The sequence below is a fragment of the Chenopodium album genome, chromosome 8, assembly GCF_948465745.1.
Source record: "Chenopodium album chromosome 8, dcCheAlbu1.1, whole genome shotgun sequence".
Lineage (NCBI taxonomy): Eukaryota > Viridiplantae > Streptophyta > Magnoliopsida > Caryophyllales > Amaranthaceae > Chenopodium > Chenopodium album.
This window is the reverse complement of record NC_137841.1, coordinates 70,177,011-70,197,570: the sequence shown is the minus strand read 5'-3', so window position 1 is coordinate 70,197,570 and position 20,560 is coordinate 70,177,011. Positions and strand designations below refer to the sequence as shown.

At 37.0% G+C, this 20,560-nt stretch overlaps 1 protein-coding gene across 1 annotated transcript; it reads left to right on the top strand.

Annotated features, from left to right (window-relative positions):
* The first annotated feature begins 1,501 nt into the window (after positions 1-1,501).
* On the top strand, positions 1,502-19,246 carry LOC145642160 (helicase and polymerase-containing protein TEBICHI-like). Its single transcript, XM_081693254.1, has 26 exons — positions 1,502-1,736; positions 2,018-2,370; positions 2,667-2,910; positions 3,023-3,913; positions 4,224-4,288; positions 4,602-4,707; positions 4,816-5,016; positions 5,117-5,317; positions 6,608-6,769; positions 6,845-7,084; positions 7,290-7,502; positions 7,824-8,174; positions 9,048-9,200; positions 9,308-9,529; positions 9,871-10,089; positions 10,198-10,315; positions 11,228-12,339; positions 12,810-13,007; positions 14,636-14,895; positions 15,834-16,023; positions 16,128-16,238; positions 16,323-16,675; positions 17,400-17,508; positions 17,598-17,735; positions 18,206-18,302; positions 18,380-19,246. Exons 1-26 carry the CDS (start codon positions 1,701-1,703, stop codon positions 18,448-18,450), a joined length of 6,414 nt encoding a protein of 2,137 aa, XP_081549380.1. The 5' UTR covers positions 1,502-1,700; the 3' UTR covers positions 18,451-19,246.
* The last annotated feature ends 1,314 nt before the right edge of the window (positions 19,247-20,560 follow it).

Below are 20,560 nucleotides of genomic sequence, written 5' to 3'. Positions count from 1 at the left end.
ACTAGTTTAGCTCATATCCCATACTATAAGATGTCATACCATTTCATTTTAGTTTAACAAACCAAACAACCCTAAAGAGAATTCGAGGTTTAGCGGAAAATTTATAGGAGATGCTACTAGTGAATAATGTTTATAAAAGATAGTAGAAAATATTTAATTGTAGTTAAAGAATGGACTTTACTAATATTCTACATAGTGATCCTCTAGTATTGTACTTTTCAAGTTGTGCCTCTTCTTTTTGGAAGTTACACATTGTAACCCTATGGTACAATTATTAACTATACAGTGGCCTTACTGTTATGTAGCCGATAAAGCGAGGTTACACTGTTATGTTCAATGACCGTTAGTGGGGCCCACTATCCACCTACTAATTTTTTGTTTTCAATTTAAGTGATGAAATATGTTGTGTTAAAAGTTTGTGTTAATTATTATGGTTTATATTGAGCTCGAATTTGGCAAAAAAAAAAAAAAAAAGAAAAAAAAAAGATTGCAATTCTTGTTCATTACATGACATTATAGACTTAACATAGATTCCTTAGTTCCTTACATCTTATTGCGTTTTTACGTGAGGTCCATGTGTCTAACCACTTATCCACACCCGTCAAATTCCGTGGTGGTCACAGGAGACCCTTTTTTCTACCATCTTCAAAATCAACTTTGACATTTTGATTTGTGGCAACTTAATAGAGGCAGGGCTACAAATGCTAACACTGAAAATGGTCCGGTGCAATTTTGTTCAATTGGGCACTAAAATCATTTTTTTACCGAAAAATATTTTACAAAATTATAAAGTTTGTGATAAAATTGTGTGATAAATTATTGATAACAAGTTTTCTCTTTATTTTGTAAAAGTAAATTTCAAAAACTGGGGCCTTCTATAGTAATTTTACGTAGGGGCCCCTGTGCAATTGACTACCCTACACATGTTTAGAACCACCCTTGCAACTTAATAGTAACCTATATCATCCTTCATGAACATTGATAATAACATCGTCTTCACCCAACACACCTTTACTTGAACCAACATGAGCTTTAATATACTACCCAAGTATTTGATTAAGTAACAACACTTAACACTCGAGTAGTAAGTTGACGACGACCCAAAATATTATTTCCTATTAAAGGCACTAAACTTCATATTCAATTCAAAGCTAACAATGTGTTACAGGGAAAGGGGAAAAACGAAGGGGAAGGGGTGGAGAGGGAAGAACATCGAGTTTTCCTTCAAAATCTCTCTAATATTAGTGAGATCAATTTCTTATAATTTAATCCCTCTACTATATTTTTCTCTTCCATAATTCATTTTCTTTCTCATTTGTTATCCAAATTAAACTTAACCAATCCATCCCCTCTTCTTCATTTCTCTCGATCCAAAATACTCCATCCATATAAGTTAAAAAATTAATTAAAAAATTCAAACATCTACCGAGAAACAAACCATGTATTCCGCCCCTCGACGAAAAAAAAGTCTACCCTTGTACATTTTCTCTTTTGCTAATTTGCTCTACACTTGGACTTGGCTCCTTGTATATTGGGAGTAGGGACACTACACACTAGTTTTGTAGAAGATGGCGGTCTTTTTAAGGATTTGAAGTTTAAATGTCATCTCTCTACACTCACTCTCAAGGTTAACACATTCTCCTCTCTTCCCGACAATCTCCGATTTAGGGTTCCGGCGAACCCCCAAATTCAATTTGATTATGGATTCCGACGCACCTCGAACCCGTATTGATCAGGTCTTTCTCTCTCCTCTTGTCAATTTCAATTGTTATGCAATTCTTCGTTTTATATCCTGTCAATCAGTCGATTAGTCGAAGTATTAATGCTGGGAAATTGAACAAAGTGCATTTTTTTTAGTTCTATTATGAATCAAGATTGGAGGGTTTGGAATGATTTCCCTAAAAAATTGAATTTTGTAGAAGATTGGAATTGTTTGACTTGGATAATCTCCCTAATTTGTGTTATTGTTGTCGTCAATGAATGCCTAGTTTATGGAATTTGGGGTTTGAATTTACAGTTTTTTGCGTCGAAGAAAAAGAAAACATTCTCACCTAAGACTGCTAAAGATTCATCTCCTAGTGCAAAAGGGACATTGGAAAATTATTTGGTGACTTCACAGAATGATTCTGTGAAAAGAAGTTTGGCATTGGAGATTGATTTATCTGCCAAAAATGAAAGTAAAGAGACCCTTTTGTCCAGTGGTGGTAAAGTTAGGGGTTCAATTTCATCTGGGGCGGTTCCTGGAAACGAGTCAGGGGCTGGAAATGCCAGTGGTGAAGCTGGTGGACGGGATAATTCGGACCAAGTTCAAGCTATTGAGAATCCGGAGCTTAAGCAGTTTCCTATGGACGTTTTGTTGTTGTATTGCAGGTAATAATTTTAACTGGATGCAGTCATGTTTTACATTTTTTGAATTTAAAAGGGTTAATTAAAAATTATGATGTTTGTAGTGTTTTTGCATTTTTGATTGGTTGTTTTGAGTATTTATGGTTTTTCGGTTGTAGAAAGATACGCACTTTGATTTTTGAAAGTTTGCTTGTTTCGAGGTCTTTCGTTCAAAGCTGTGTTTCTCCAGTAATGAGATAATCATGTATGGGATGGAGGGGTTGATTCTAAAGTAAAGCTGCACAGTTTGTTGATATTTTATCATGTTGTATCATATGTAGCGGAATTCAAGCAAGCTCATTATATGAGAAAAATATAAATGAGCATAAAAGATGTGGGAGTTCATTAGTTCTTGTTGGGGAAGGTGCAGCATCCAAGAAAAGGAATTATGCTGCTGAAAAAGAAATCTCATCACCGGATCATCAGACTCCGAGTTCTGATAAAACTCACAAAAGGGCTCCTGGTCTTGTGTCATGCAGTAATTTTTCTGAAAAGGTGGAAGGAGTTGCCAACTTTGTCACAAGGGTGAGGTTTATCTGGTTGTAACTGTTGCATTTTTTTTTTTGGTTGGTGCAATTGTTACCTGACATGCTTTGATTTGATGTCACACTATCTAATGTCCTTATTTTCACAATAGGTTGATTGTGATGAAGATTCCTCTAAGCAGCAATCCGGCTTAAGAAAATGCAATAAAATTACAAATTCCACTTCATTAGTGAATGACTGTTCCACGCCTGCTGCCTTTTGTAAAAGTTTGAGTGCACGTGAAACTCCTGTATCAAGTCGTGGAAGCTCAATATTTTCACCAGGAGAAGCATTCTGGAACGAGGCTATTCAAGTTGTTGATGGTTTGTGTGCCCAAACTGCTAACAGTTTTTCCCAAGTTGCAGAAGATACAAGTATCATTATCAGCAAGAGACAAGATGAAGGGGCCTCCCGTCATTGTATTGAAGGGAGTTTGAATAATAAATTTGATGTACCAGTTGGTACTGATGCTAGCAGTTCTAAGATAACTGAATCAACCACTATATTGCCGGACAATTATGGGGAGCCTTTGGAAATAGAAGCATCCCCATTTCCTGTTAAGCATTTTGATTTCTCGTGTGATGACAAAATTGCGGACAGACTTATGCCAAGTCATTTTTCTTCAGTAAAGAAACAAGATTATAGTGATGAACGTGCTGTATGCAAATTTGCAGATCTTGATGGGCCACTAGATGAGAATGCTGTAACTGGCAGTAAAGTTCAGTTACGTGCATTAAAGCATAAAGTATTGGAGAACGCAGCTCCTGTACATGGAGCTGAAAAGAGGAGGCATAGGTTATTTAGCCCTGATAGTGACAAAAACAATTCCGATCCGCAAAATAGGGAAAACGCGGAATTAGTGGCTCCCGGTGTCTCTGATGGATCTAGTACTCCTTCAAGTTCCATGCCATTGGAAGATCGTTTAGACCTCAGCCACTGGCTACCTCCTGCAGTATGTAGCATCTATAGACAAAGAGGAATAGCTAAACTCTATCCTTGGCAGGTAAGGCTTGTTACATTGTTCATTGTATCCATCTCTTTGTTAAATAGCCTGAAGGAAGACTGTGGAAAAAAAAAACTTCTTTTGATATTTTGTACAATGAAGATTATTTTCTTGGTAAACCAGTCATGTAGTTGCCTGGTGCTTTTTTTTTTTTTTAAGTAGCTCTGATATAGTGATCACGTATGCAGTAAGATAAATAGGGTCTTTCTGCATTTTAAATTTTTATAGTGAATTTGTGATTGCTAACTTGATCTATACGTTCCTAGAACTGTTTCCCCATGTATTTACTGACTTGTGCTGTACTTTCTAGGTTGATTGTCTTCAAATGGATGGTGTTTTGCAGAAGAGAAATCTTGTTTATTGTGCATCTACGAGGTAAGTAATCAATATTATGAAAAATTTATCTTGGCGAAAGGGAGTTTAGGTGTTTTTTAGATTAGATGTCATTACAGGGATATAAATGCTATCTGCATGCCAATTGCCAATCACGCTGTTCTCTGTTTTAAACAGACCTAAAAGATCTCGCTGGCATGATAAAAGAAGCTAGAAAACCACCTGCTATATCATATAACAGTTGCATTTACTGTATTGATTCAAATGAACAGTAGATGATGTTGTTCGTTATTAGCTCTAAATGTATTACATGTGTTATTGGGACTTTATAATTTTCCTTCTCCTTCTGCAACAGTGCAGGCAAAAGTTTTGTTGCTGAGATCTTGATGTTGCGACGTGTCATTGACTCTGGCAAAATTGCCTTGCTAGTGCTGCCTTATGTCTCTATCTGTGTTGAAAAGGTTATCTTTGAACTCTTTTTGTTTTATTATTCTGTACTTTTTTTTAAAGGCAGCATTATATGGATTGGCCATGCCTTTTCTTGAAGCATGAATGGTTATCTTTTGCAGGCAGAACATCTTGAGGTCTTACTGGAGCCCCTTGGCAAGCATGTTCGCAGCTATTATGGGAATCAAGGTGGCGGGACACTTCCTAAGGATACATCAGTAGCTGTCTGTACTATAGAGAAGGCCAACTCTTTAGTTAACAGATTGCTGGAAGAAGACAGATTATCAGAAGTGGGAATTATTGTGATTGATGAATTGCACATGGTTAGTGTACTACTGCACATCTGCACTTTATGTTATTTTTATGCCTCCTTTTTGTAAACCTAGTTTAAAGTTAATTTATGTAGAATTTGTTTTGCACTAGGTTGCTGATCCCAGTAGGGGATATCTGTTGGAGCTTCTATTGACAAAGCTTCGTTACGCAGCTGGTGAAGGTAATGGTGAATCATGCAGTGGAGATAGTTCTGCCACAAGTAGTGGTAAGGGTGATATAACTCATGGTCTTCAAATTGTTGGGATGAGTGCTACAATGCCAAATGTGGCAGCTGTTGCTGAGTGGCTTCATGTAAGTGTCACTCATCACTGTGTGTTTCCAATTGGAGTCGACACTAGTCATGTGCGTTGAACTTAATCATACAGCATGTATCATTACAAAAAAGTTGACCCCCTAGCTTTTCTTTGGTCTCTTAAGTGAAACATCATTTATTTGTTTTGCTCGTGTACCCTCTATGTGTGTCTGCTGTTGTACAATCGAGGGAGGCAACAGAGTTAAAAGTCGTAGCAAATTTGGACCTTGATTCAGCTACCCTACTAGCCTTCAGATTAGTTACGCCTCGTTTGGTAACCGGTTGTAAACAATGGTAATGGGAATAAATTTATATGTGCATTTTGATGAAAATCCATATTTATTCCCATGAACGCTTAAGATGACCCCCAAATTTTCTTCATAAATTTCCATTCCCACCTAATATCACCTCTCAAGTCTCAAGTGGTAATGGATGGTAATGGAAAAACATGAAAAAAATGCAGGTTTGGGGGATGAGATTGTGCTCCCATGGAGATTATAGGTTGTTATTCATACTAAATACACTTGAATTCATTCCCATTACTGGCTACCAAACAAGCTGTAAGGGTTTGAGGCTGAACGTGCTTGATTCTTGGTCTCAGACCCTAATTACGGTGGGAAATGTATTGGGTTGCACTAGTGATAGTAATAGTAGTAGTGAATTGGGTTGTACTAATGGGCAATGAAGTCTGGTTTCTGTCTTTCTGATGCAGCAATGCTTTAGCAAGTAGCATTACTTATATGATTGAATCACTTGTCTCACTAAGTTTCTGGGCAAGTTTTCTTGTATTGGATTCCTCTTATATTTTGCTCCTCCCATTCCGATGATTAGGAGAACAATATGATAAAAGTTCAATTATTTATATTAGCCTTGTTGCGGCACTGTATAAAAAGGGTGCGCCCGAGACACGAGAAGATTTCAATGAGGCGTAAGGACCACCCAAGGAGCAACACCCCCCCCCCCCCTCCCCCAAACCGAACTTTTATCTATTTATATTAAGTGAGCCTCACTTCAATAAGGCGCTGAGGGATTCCGCCGTATTAAGTAAGGCTCACTTTGTTGATCTATTGATTAGATGATATGGTACAGGGATTGAAGTCTAAACCCCTGGTCTAACTAAAATAAAATAGCTGTTTGACTTGTTCACACTAGAAAGATGTATTGTTTTACTTTGTCACTCTCTACTCTCTGGATTTTGGTTTCTGAGACCTGTACCGATGTATTCTTATCAAAGAAACAATAACTTAATAATTGTTCACACCTTATTTCTGCTTTCCTGTCCCTTTTAGGCGGCATTATTCCAGACTGAATTTCGTCCAGTCCCTTTGGAGGAATTTATAAAAGTGGGTAATAATATTTATGACAAAAAGATGGAAGTTGTTAGGACTATACCTAAGTCAGCGGATCTCAGAGGCAAAGATCCAGATCATGTAGTGGAATTATGTAATGAGGTATCTAATTATATTCACAGTTGAGGTTTCCATGTGCTACACACTTTTTTAAATGATGGACTGAAATGTTCTTAGGTTGTTCAAGATGGTCATTCTGTGCTCATTTTTTGTTCAAGTCGGAAAGGATGCGAGTCTACAGCTAAGCATATCTCATTGTATCTCAAAAAGTTTTCTGCCAAAATCCAAGAAGAGTCGAGTGAATTTAATGATGTATTCTCAGCCATTGATTCTTTGAGAAGGTGTCCTGTGGGTTTAGATCCTGTGCTGGAGGAAACTCTCCCTTCTGGTGTCGCTTATCATCATGCTGGCCTCACGGTAATTACTGCAGTACACTGCACATGTGCATATAAATGAGTGGCAATTGTTGTCTTAAGCTTATATATGGGTATGATGACTCCTGTTTGTTTGGTACAACTGTTATAACTTTACAGGCGCTTTTTTTTTACTGATATATAGTCTGAGTTATTGACCAATTTCAGCAGTTGGCTTTCTGAAGAGTTGCATGTTATACTTTGTACAGGTTGAGGAAAGAGACATTGTTGAAACCTGTTATCGTAAAGGCTTAGTACGTGTTCTAACTGCCACATCTACTTTAGCTGCTGGTGTTAATTTACCTGCTAGGAGAGTCATATTTCGGCAACCCAAGATTGGTCGTGATTTCATTGATGGGACACGATACAGACAAATGGCTGGTAGGGCTGGTCGAACTGGTATAGATGCGAAAGGAGAAAGTGTATGTTTTTACATCTTTTTGCTTGATCACTATTCCAATACGTTTGAGGCGTAGTTATCTAATTTGCTCATGAATATTCTTATTTTTTCTGGAGTTGTGTGGTTATACTTTGGGGGAGAGAGAGGGAGGGGAAGAGGGGCCTCTAATGTTTGCTAATTCGATTTTTATGTGTGACGACTTCAGTTAATGTTTCAGTTGAAGTGTCCAACGTTTTCTTAGCTTTGTTTTCAGACCCTAGTAAAATTGTACTTGCATATGTTTATAAACTGAATATGCCTGTTGGACTGTTGCAAATGAAGTACCTTTTTTTGGCTGAGGCAGGTTCTTATATGCAGACCTGAAGAAATTAAGAGAATAAAGGCCCTTTTGAATGACAGTTGTCCACCACTGCAATCTTGTCTTTCAGAAGATAAAAATGGAATGACTCATGCTATCCTGGAAGTTGTGGCTAGTGGAATTGTACAAACAGCTAATGATATTCACCGATATGTGAGGTGTACTCTCCTTAATTCTACAAAGCCATTTGAAGATGTTGTCAAATCAGCACAAGATTCTCTTAGGTGGCTCTGTCAGAAAAAATTCCTTGAGTGGAATGATGATACTAAACTATACAGTACCACTCCTTTGGGACGAGCAGCTTTTGGCAGTTCTCTGTCTCCAGAAGAATCTCTTGTAAGTACTGTCAATTACCTGAACATCTAGCAATCTCTCTTCCTGTTAGACTTGCAAACCTTACTAGGAGTTGGCATCTCCTACTGAATAATCCAAAATTGATTTAAAAAAATTATCTGGTCTTGACCCTGAAACCTGAAATGAACTGCTGACCGAAAGGTATCTAGAGTTAATTCTGACCTTTGCCTGTGCCTCCTCCAACAATGACTCAAAAAATTCGTATGTTAAAGTTTGCTCATGTTTTTGCATGTCTACAATTTTGAAATGGTTCATGACATTTCTTTGTAAAGGGAACTTTTTATGTTTACATATTAATAGAATCAATACATGTAAGCTTTGGATGGTTCATCAAAAGAATATTGATCTGAGCTGAAATAATGGAAACCTATTTATATCAAACTTGAAGAGCCGAATACCTGACAACATAGACGCAGTAAAATTGTCCAATATTGACTGGATTATACATTTATATCTAGAAAGCCTTGGAAGAGTTGGAACTGATCCGCAACATCACACTTAATTTACGTCTGAACTGAAATAGAGTTGAACTGAATAGTGTACAAAGTAGGCAAAATCGATCATATCTAGAAGGCCTTGGAACAGATCATTTTGACTAGGTTTCCTGGAAATTGGACAATTCAAGGTAATGATTTTGTTAGTGAAACTAAGAGCTGCTGTTGAGGTTTTGTATATAAATTCAAATATCAAGATAAATTTGAACTTCTGCTCCTTCATTGTTTGACAATTGATACTGTTGCTGAAAAGCTGTTTCTTATTTTTAATATTATGTTTTATTTCTTGTATTTTTATCCAGGCTGACTTGCTTACCTAATTGTGTTCCAAGTTTCTAAAACCTACTTCTTTCTGCTGTAGATTGTTCTGGATGATCTATCACGTGCAAGAGAAGGATTTGTTCTAGCATCTGATCTGCATTTGGTTTACTTGGCAACACCAATAAATGTTGAAGTTGAGCCTGATTGGGAATTGTTTTATGAAAGATTTATGGAGCTTTCTTCCTTAGACCAGGTACTTTGGGATTTTTTTTCTTATATTGACGCCATTCTTGGATTGAACTTGGTTCTTTTCTTGTACTTTGTTACTTACATGTTTTGTGTAACTTTCTTAATATATAGTCAGTTGGCAACCGTGTTGGAGTTATTGAGCCATTTTTGATGCGAATGGCACATGGGGCACCTGTGCGTACTGCAAGTCTATCTAGAAATGTTATCAAAGGATTGCATAGCCGAATAGATTCCCAACTAGGAGTTTCAAAAAGCAATACCCTCTCCGATGAGCAGTCTCTTCGTGTTTGCCGGCGTTTTTATGTTGCCCTTATCTTGTCACGATTGGTACAGGTAGTCTCTTTTGTCATTCATGTTTATTGTGGGATTCCCCTTTTTCTTTTCTTTGCTCTCTGCCTGATCTTTTGTGCTATTTTGGGCTTGTGTTTTCTTGATGACATGTTTTCAATGTAGCATGTTTTATCACCGTCCTTCATTTCTCTCAACTTAAATATTGATATTCACATGCTCTTTTCTTTTGTTTTTTTGGGTATTGAATATTATTTTTAGGAGCAGTAGAGCTTGTGTTAGGTTTTTCATTAATATCTTTCAGTAAAATAGACCTTTAATCTCTTCATTTCTTTGCTTATGATGTTTCATCTATTAATTTGTTTGTATATCAATATGTGGTTAAGGAACTACCAGTTGGCGAGGTTTGTGCAGCCTTCAAAGTAGCACGGGGAATGGTCCAAGCTTTACAAGAGAATGCTGGAAGGTTCGCATCCATGGTTTCTCTATTTTGTGAGAGACTCGGTTGGCTTGATCTGGAAGGCTTGGTTGCCAAATTTCAAAATCGTGTTTCATTTGGAGTGAGAGCAGAGATAGTAGAGCTTACTACTATTCCATATGTAAAGGTAGATATCGTGATGTGGTTCTGTATATAGTGCTGTGGATTTATTATTCATTTTTTCTATGTGCTTGATAGCCAGCTATCTCATATGTATTTTCTTTTATGAATCTAGGGCTCTCGGGCTAGAGCATTATATAAAGCTGGCTTGCGTACTCCTCTGGCAGTTGCTGAAGCAGCTGTTGCAGAAATAGCAAAGGCTCTCTTTGAATCATCATCTTGGGCTGCGTCAGGTGAGACTCTAAACTAGTTATGGCCTTTTTGGTGGACTATAGTGTCTTTATCTGGTATTCTGTGTGTGTGGATAAGTCAAATTACTTTTTCAACTAATCTACCTTTTCATCTTATAATGTCTTTCCCTGATTTTGTGGAATCTAAATGAGAATTCTTTCCGATTTTATTTGCATCACTTTATTATGCCAAAACCAGATCAAGTAGCAAAAACTTGCAATTATTTTTCAAGCTGTTATATCCTTCATTTGTGCAAAATGCTTTGGATGTCATTTATCCTTACATGGTCACTGGGTTGTATTGTTTGCTTTATATAGTATATGAAAATATGAAATCACTTAAATCTGGTGTAAACCATACTCACGCATGATGAATGTATTGAATGACCTCTAGTCTGATTACCCTATTTTGTAAGATTGTACAATCAATTAAAGTTCCACAAAGCATATTCAGAGTGAGGTATAGCTCAAGTGGTTAGAGCTTCCCTCCCGATTCCAGGAGATCCTGGGATCAATTCTCACCCCCGCCCTTTGTGGCTCTCTAAACACCAAAAAAAAATTTTTTTTTTAGCAATATTGTATTTCTATTATAATATGGTACATGGAAGAATCATTTCATTTGTCCACTTTTCCAAAGTTTTTACATGTTTAGATATCTTGAAAGTAGGTAACAGGGTGTTCTTTAGAAATCGTAACATTCAAGTTTGGGCATTGATTTCTGACTAACAGGAATTGAACATTGATTTGCTAATGGGCCGGTAGTCTGGTTACCCTGTTCAGTTCAATTTGTGGGAAATCTTTTTGGGGGAATTAAGGGCTTGCTTTTCTGCTATCGAGTGTTCCGAAATTAATTTTCCTTCTTCACCTAGATACAAAACCTTCTGATTCTAATAATGGGACTTGACCAAATTTCAGAAAATCAAGCACAGCGGCGTGTTCATTTAGGAATAGCAAAGAAAATAAAAAATGGTGCAAGGAAAATTGTCCTTGATAAAGCTGAGGAGGCGAGAGTTGCTGCATTCTCAGCATTTCAATCACTTGGACTGAGTGTTCCTCAACTTTCTCATCCTGTCTTGCTACCTGCTTCTGGTGAAGCGACTCACTCTTCTGGAGAAAAAAGTACCAGTAGTTCTTCTCACCATAAAAGAAAGCATTTCTCATCTGAACTGACTGAAAGACAGGGGAATGAAGGTGCTCCTGATTCTGATGCTGGAAGGCCGGCAAAAAAATTAATAATTGGCTTGGAAAATTCAGCTGAGGGAAAGGCAGTCAATTCCTTGCCTGGTGCTTGTGCAATTCGTTCTTCTTTTACATCAGTTGAAGATATTCCAGTCGAGGCCACAACATCCTCACCTTGTTTGGGGCAGAAGGATACTATGGCATGTGTAGGAGCTGTGATTGAGGGAGACCGGAGGCAAGAGAGAAATAATGAGTGCACTGGTGGCAATAAGCAACGTTGTAATGAAAAAGGTCCCATTAATGTAGCCAGTGCAAGCAGTTTAGATGCCCTTTTGGATCTTTGGGAATCTGTTGGAGATTTTTATTTTGATATTCACTTCAACAAAAAGTCTGAAGCAAATTCTATGATTGCTTATGAAGTACTGGGCATTGCCATTTGCTGGGAAAATTCACCCGTGTATTATGTAAATCTCACCAAAATTTTACAGAGCAGCAATTTTGACTCATGTAACAATGAAAGTTCTGGGCAAGTTAATTCAATTGATGCAAACATTTTGTCAGTTACAGAAATTCTCCGGTGGAATAGGATTGGTAGTTTACTAGGGAGGACCAGTCTTCGAAAATTCACTTGGAATTTGAAACTTCAGATTTTAGTGTTGAAAAATGCTGTTCTTTCATTGAATAAAAACAGCTTGAGTCAGACAATAAAAAGTACAGCCATTGAACTTGTTGACGGATCTTTCTTTAGGTTGCCTATGGTTATTCTGCAAAATGGAATAGACATCTGTATTGTAGCTTGGATCCTTTGGCCTGATGAGGAGAGGAGCTCCAATCCAAATCTTGAGAAGGTAATTCTTTGTTGCACTTCCTTGATGTCAGTCAGTCCCCTCCAAGTAGATTACTAAATATGGCTGATGATGATGTATCACTCAGTCTCAGTGCAGTATTATATTTTTTCCTAATGTTTTTCTTTGCTATTTAACAGAAATGAATGAGAAGCCATTGTGAGTTTCAATTGTTTTGATTATCTATAATTCTATAAAAATGCACTTTAGTATGTATTTTGAAACAACCATGAATTTGAGCTCTGTGATTGATGACAAAAGTTCACTGCATTTCACTATTTTCACAACTATATTGTTATTAATTGTAGCTTTTCAGTTTCTATATGACACCGACACTGAAATTATCTAGTGTTTCATGTTATGTGTCAATCATGTGCTCTCTTTAAGTTGGAAGCTCTTCTATCACACATTTACTGGAGGCTTGGTTTAATCTCTAGAGCTGTGCTTATTGTTCTATATCCTCTGTTAAACAGGAAGTTAAGAGGCGTTTAACTAATGACGCAGCAGCAGCAGCTAATCAGAGTGGAAGGTGGAAAAATCAAATGCGAAGAGCTGCACATAATGGCTGCTGTCGCCGCGCTGCTCAAACGCGGGCCCTACAATGTGTTCTTTGGAAATTGCTTGTTTCTGAAGAACTTGTTGATTCACTTTTGGGAATTGAACTTCCCTTGGTAAGGTTTATATTTGCAAGCTAATTTCTATTAACTTTTAATTTTAATTGGTTGGATCTACTGGTGGTTAATTTCCGTTTGTTAACTCATTTAACACAATGATAAAATACGTAAAGTCAGTGTTTATTTTTGTCCTCAGAGGGATTTCTTTCTTCTTGACATACTCTCCTTATTTTCTTTGCTTCTTTCACCTTTCTGTATGGATCTTCATGAAGCCCTTGGCATTAATATGTAAGGGTCTTCTTGAATACATGTGCTGTTGTACTACATAATTAGTCAGAGCCTATGTCTGTTTAACTATCTATGTTTTGTTATACTGTTAGGTAAGTCTAGTGTGTTAGCAGATTTGTTTGACCATATTCATGGCTAGTTATATTTAATTTATATTTGCTTTTTTTTTTTTTTTTTTTTTTTTTTTTTTTTTTTTTCACGGTCTTCTTTAGGTGCAGAAGCCATATAAAATTCATTTTTTGAAGACTTGGCGACTTAATTTAACTTAAACTATAGGGTTTACATCTGAGCAGATGTTACAGGCAATCTGTTGTGGACATGAGTTATGATTGTCCCCGTTCCTTTGGAATACGATTGTCATTTACTCAAGGGTCAGAAGCTGTTTAGAACTGAAAATGGTATACAATCTGTTGCTTTGAGAGGGTTTTGTTTTTGTGTGATTGCAGCTTGGATGGCCTAAAATTTAGCAGTAGTTTTTTGTCACACACTCACCCCAGATAGAGCTCTTAAAATTTTGCAATCCATTCTTCTTTATGGTTGGTATATAGCCTACAAACCCCTTCCATACCTTCCACTAAGGTAGGCGGAGACCAGAGAGAAATAAGCATCCACATTTATCATTACTTTTTATATGGAAGGTCGTATCCAATGTTGGTTAGGTTTTGTATGTTTAGGGGATTTAATTGGGTGGTATAGAACACTGATACAATCTTGTTAAGGGCTTTGAACCAGGTTTGGATGTCTCAGTAGAATTCAAGTTTCTTTTGCTCTCAGACATCCCTAAATATGCTAGGTGGTTTTTTTTTTTTTTTTTTTTTTTTTAATTTTTTTTTTTTTTTTTTTTTTTTTTTTTTTTTTTTTTTTTTTTTTAACTTCCACGGCAAAAGGCCCAAACCTTTGGGGAGGAGAAGATTAGCATGGAGTATCTCTTCAGGCAAGCCATAGTATAAATTTCTGTTTCTGAGGCGGTCTTAGCTGCCACATCCACTTCTTAGCTTGACCAATTGGGCAATATATTGGCAGACCAAAGGATAGAGTAGGCCTCAGAAAAGTTGAAGTATGATTAAAATCCCAGAGAACATAAAGGATGGTCTTTTGATAGTGGTAGTTGGGATTGACATGGTGGGGGTTTCCTTATTATGATGTGGAAAAATTTGCTCCAGATCAGGGAGTTACCAATTTACCATCCCATTTACTTAGAAATTTAGGGTAGGCAAATTTTGTCGTGATTGTTGTTGATTGGTCTTTTTTGCTACTTAATCATATTGAAATTTGGAGTTTTCTCTATTATTATACCATTTTATAGAATTTGATTTTGTTTTGTTTTTTCTTTTTTTTTTTTAAATTTTTGTTTTTAATTTAAACTTTGTAATTGTTTATTTATAATTCCCCTGCAGGTTCATGTCCTTGCAGAAATGGAGAACCAGGGAATAGGTGTTGACATGGAAGGTTGCCTCAAGGCACGGCAAGTGATTAGTAAAAAGCTTAAGATTCTTGAAAAGGAAGCTTACAAACTTGCTGGCATGGTATTTTCACTGAATATGCCTGCAGATATTGCAAATGTGCTCTATGGACACTTGAAGCTCCCAATACCTGAGGGACATAACAAAGGAAAACAGCATGCCAGTACAGACAAACATTGCTTAGATGCGCTAAGGTACCTTCTTGGATCTAATCGTTTATGAGTTGGTTAAATATCTTTGAGGTTCTCTCTCACTGGTTTTGTAGTGAAATAGTAAGCTTTTCACTTTTGGACAGATTGTTTTGGCTGTATAATTCATTTTATTTTTTGTTTTAATTGCCCATCGTCACTAGTGTCTCATTCCTTCAAAATTTGTTGCTATTTCTTTTCTACCCTAAGGTCTATATAATCTTCCCTATGGTAAACTCTTCTAAACATAGGGAATACTGTTTTGCTCTGAGATCTACTATCTGAAAATGGTGATCTTTTATAGTCTTTTCACTCTTTTGGTTTTAGCTAACACTTTGATGGGCATAACTCATAAGATGTATACTTGATAATGAATTTGAAGGTTGTGTGTCATTCACAGTGGTATCACGATATAAAGTGTGACTCTGATCCTTCAAAGCAGTATTTTCTCTTACGAGGTCTGCAAAACCGTGCCTTCAAAATTTATTTTCTATTGATTGTATTTGAATGGCTACTTTCTGTCTGCCACCATAATTTACAAGGAGACCTTTGTATTGCTGTCTATGCAGAGGCAATGCTCTTAGGGATGATGCTATATATAATTTTGTGGGAAATCTATGTTAATGAAAGTAATGATAGAAACAAGGTGCGTGTGTGCGTGCGTGTGTGTGTGTGTGTGTGGGTGGGTGGGTGGGTACGTGTGTGTTAGACTATATTCTTGCAGTAAATGTTTTTAAAATATGTATATTGCTGCTATATACTTCCTCCAGAAAGAAAATAAGTTGGCATTAGACATGGATTTTTCAGATAGGAGAGAGGCTTTAATTGATGCATCACTTTGTACATATGTTTGATCTTAACAAAATGTTGAACTTATAAGACAGTACCAAGTACTTTCTATATGCTTATCTTTCAGTGAATTATGCTAACTTTCTAATTTGCAGGCTTGAACACCCTATTGTTCCAGTGATAAAGGAGCATCGGACATTAGCAAAGCTCCTGAATTGTACTTTAGGATCAATATGCTCTTTAGCAAAGCTGTCTATGAGGACACAGAGGTATACATTACATGGCCGTTGGCTCCAAACATCAACAGCTACTGGACGACTTTCAATGGAGGAACCCAACCTTCAGGTTCAGTATCCTTTTTCTGGTTGAATTTCTGTCATTTGCTCTACTTTCTTTGTCATTAGCATACAAAAATTTAGCTGAATTGTTGGTGCATGGAAAATTTGCAGTGTGTTGAACATATGGTTGAATTTAGAATGCATCAAAATGGTGATGGTCAATGTGGTTCTGATGGTATAGATTATAAAATCAATGCGCGGGATTTTTTTATTCCAACTGAGGTGAGGCAGATGCCTATATTATTTCCTTCTGTTTACTTCTATCCGACTATCCGAGTATTGGTAGCAATTGATGTTTTCTTTCAGGAAAACTGGCTTCTCTTAACGGCAGATTATTCTCAGATAGAACTGAGGTTGATGGCTCACTTCTCCAAGGACGCTTCTCTAATTGAACTACTTAGTAATCCTCATGGTGATGCCTTTACCATGGTAGCATCTAGATGGACGGGCAAGCTGGAATCCAATGTAAGCTCTCAAGAGCGAGACCAAACCAAAAGACTAGTATATGGCATTCTTTACGGCATGGGTGCTAATTCACTTGCTGAGCAGTTGCACTGCAGTGCAGATGAAGCCAAAGCGAAGATTCAAAGTTTTAAAAATTCTTTCCCCGGCGTCGCTTCTTGGCTTCATGAAGCTGTTGCATTCTGCCGTCAACACGGGTACTAGATTATTTCCCCCCCTCCCACACTTAGTATCCATTGGTTTTTATCTTGTCCTTCATTCTGCACTCATTTTGTACAAAGAAGATTTTCATTGGCATAAGAATGATGTCCTTGTATAATGAATAGGAGTAATATAACTCTGAACTTCTGAAGACACACACACAAAAAAAAATAAAAAAAAATAAAAATCTAATAGACTATCAAACAAAGCAAACAATGATTTCCTCCCTCTTGGAAGAGTAATGAAGATTTCTTCACTTGTACCTCATTTGAAGGGCTATAAATCAAATCTTGAGTAATTTTAGTAACTAGCATGCCAATATCCTGCTGTATATTCGTGTGTAACGAATTGGTTATATACATGGCCCTGAATCAGTGTTAACCCGTTCTAATTAGTTTTGCTCCACATGCTGTATTGCTGATTTGCTGTCATAGTGTATTTGGCATCCTGAGTTTAAGGGTTCGTTGTGATGTAAGGAATGTTTTAAGAACATTGTTTATATTTTTTTCCTTCTGGCCCTCTTGGAGAATATAAAATTATTACCATTTTTTTTTTTTGCCATTGTTTTGTTCATTTCCAAAAATCTATGTTATAAATCATGTGAAGCAGTAATTCATCTTTAGTTTCACGAGCCCTTAATTTAGGTCCTGCCACTGCTCCCCTTAGTTTCGACCTTGTCAGGCATTGACAAGGACCACTTTGTCCTTCTTTGTGGTGCAGATATGTGCAGACTCTTAAGGGTAGAAAACGTTTCTTATCAAAAATTCAATTTGGTGATGGTAAGGAGAAAGCTAAAGCGCAGAGACAGGCTGTGAATTCTATATGTCAGGTACCATCTTCTATTTGCTTGATCAATTCTGTTACCTTGCTTAAGGGAAAGGGAATTTATATTCTATAATTGGCATCTTCATCTAACAGGGTTCTGCAGCTGACATAATTAAGATTGCAATGATCAACATATACTCTGAAATTGCTGGATCCGAGACACATAGTTCTACAGATGCACATGTGACAAAATTTTCCATGCTCAAGGGCCGTTGCCATATTCTTTTGCAGGTTTGCCATACATATTGAATGGTGTTTGATTTATGAAATCTGGAAATTTGAGTTAATAAAAGTACCTGAGAGTTGGGAGACTTTTTGTACATCTGTTTTACTAAAAAATTCTCTGTGAGAGTACCATCAGTTAGCCTAGCAGTCTGTAAAATTGAATGAGACATTTCACATCTTTGGATCAATTTGGTTACTGACATATAGCCGGCAACCAGTGGGGTGTGTAAGTGTGTTTGGCTGGAGTATCTTGTTGGCACTCCCCATCATGCTTGACAGTAGCTCTTGTTGCCATATATGCTTCATCATCCCTGTCATAATTATGCTTTTTACCTGTTTTTCTGTCATCATCAATTCATCATATATGCTTGTCACATTTTATGTCCTATATTATGTACATGGTTCTACACTAATGTTATTGATCTTCTGAGCATGTGTTCAAGATATATCATTTAAATGTTTTTTTTCACTGCCAGGTGCATGATGAGTTGGTTTTGGAAGTTGATCCGTCTGTTTTACGGGAAGCTGGTTTATTGCTGAAGACAAGCATGGAGAGTGCTGCTTCCCTCTTAGGTTTGTGTTGACGATTTGCATGATAATAATATTGTTTTCCAAATTTTAATACTCATCACTATTGTATGGTGTTGCAGTCCCTCTACAAGTGAAGGTGAAGGTTGGCAGAACTTGGGGTTCATTGGAGCCTTTTAATGTCAATGACTAAAGAGGATAAGGCTGCTTTATATTTGAAGTTTCTCCATCTTGCCGGCAGCCAGTGGGGTTCAATTGTGGCGGGTGTATCTGGTTGGGTTTCAAAGGAGGTTAGATTTGTTCAAGAGATGAAGGAGAAACACCACCATGTGCCCTTCCATTGGCTGGGTATGGCCATTGTCTGGTGTGATCTCTGACCAGATGAGGCTAGTTGAGCTTGAGGCCTTGAGGGCTGAGGGAGATGGCTTGAAATTCAGGGATATTTTGCATGGAGGCAGTTGGAATCATTTGTATGGAGCTATTATTTGGAGCTGAAGGATTTGAAATTTGATTTCTGTTATAGCTCGTCCTCCATCGAGATTTATGCAGAGTGCCGTCTGTGAGCCATTTTGCATGAGACTGTCTTTAACCAACGTTGGACACCACAGATCTTCATGACCGTCTGTAATCAGTCTCGTTTCGTTGATGAGTTGCTGCCTTATTGGTTGATAATCAGATGCCTCAAGGGATTGCCCTGGGAACTATCTTGCTTTGTGCGTACATGGCTTTTTAGAGAAAAATGTCTGTCGATGCTGGAAGAGTCGCAGATGATTGACTTGCTCTCAATGTTGATTTCTATGGATGTCTCTTAGTGATCTTCCACCTGTTGATCATCAATTAATTGCTGAGGTATTCTGTCATTATCCTCTTCATTTGTATATTTAGTGTAAAACTTTTACTGATGACAAGAAATATCTTTCAGACAACTATTCTAGTTATCAAAGCTGGCAATTTGTTCACAGAAAATAAAGAAAAGTTTGAATAAAGATTACTTGCGTTCTTATGTAAAATCTAACATCGATTTATATCTGAGCCTATAAAGATACTTAGATACATAAATTTATCATTGAAATAAATTTTCATGTATTTTTTCTTGTCTATCATGTACTTTGTCTTCATAATCTATTCTAAATTTTATTCAGCATGGATGGAGAGTGTAATGTGTTATTAGGTATTCAATCTATCTGGTTTCAAAACAAAAAAGTATTCAATCTATCTACATGCTACCGCCATGTGTCATTGTCCTTCCGTATGAATTGGCGCCACATGAACTCTATGTGTCACTTTATGTGTCATTATTCATCATCTTAAAACTCTTTATATGTGTAATCTTTAATTGTACTTAATTTTCCCACAGAATGTAACTCCTAAGTAATTGTCCAATTTTCTACAATTTAATTTGTAAGACTTTAATCACACACTAATGGTCATTGCTCGGGCCAATAACTAATTTCTTTATTACAAACTAATCCTTTGATATACCTAGTTATATTTTATCTTTTGTAATTTGTAAACTGTAGTAGGTTGAGAAACTTTAGTGGATTCTTGATTCAATTTAAATTTTGATCCAATTATTTATGAACATATAGGCAAAAAAAGGTTTGGCACACCAAACCTTAGATTTAAAAACATGCATCAACCCTGAAGTTATATTTCACAAGAAGTTTAAGGGCAAAAAATGACCAGAATTTGTATTTCTACTTTTCTTGATCAAACAAGCTACACCATGCCATAGTTGTATAAAAAAGCATTACACCCCGACTTCTGGCAGGTGGCAAACATCATTCCTAATAGCTAGGAAATGAATGATGTGATTTTACGCATTTCCTTTTGAAATGAGGACCTATTTAGCAATCCATAATACATCATCATCAAGTAGAAAATGGCAAATTGCGCATGTTTTAGGCTCAAATTGAAAGGATAGCGAATGAGCATGGTCATCTGAGTTTGAATTTTTGTGGCAAACTGCTGGTGCATTCAAAGTGGAGCTGTCCGAACCCACCAAAGTTGCTATGTACACATCCATGTTCTCTCTCTTTTGGCAATAGAACACAGCACAAGGGAAAGGGATCTTATGGCAAGTTACCGCTTGAGCACCACATGGAAGCTTCTTGATACCCGTGACTTTGTACTCCATATTGATATCTTTATCTATGTTTGCCGATATTGCCTTAACTTGCGATCCTATCGTAGAGGTGGCAAAATCAACCATGGATTCCAAGGAGTAACAACACTTATCACCACCTTGTTCGTCCTCGCAATATTGTAGTGTTTCGTTCATCATGGTGGCCTCTAGTGAGTCT

What these genes read in the sequence shown, in the direction of transcription:
- LOC145642160 (XM_081693254.1), top strand. Translation starts at nt 1,701, where the DNA reads ATGGATTCCGACGCACCTCGAACCCGTATTGATCAG. An exon ending in TGATTGATGAATTGCACATG is followed by an intron (nt 5,017 to 5,116) that starts GTTAGTGTACTA and finishes GTTTTGCACTAG; the next exon opens with GTTGCTGATCCCAGTAGGGG. An exon ending in TCTTGTCACGATTGGTACAG is followed by an intron (nt 9,530 to 9,870) that starts GTAGTCTCTTTT and finishes TATGTGGTTAAG; the next exon opens with GAACTACCAGTTGGCGAGGT.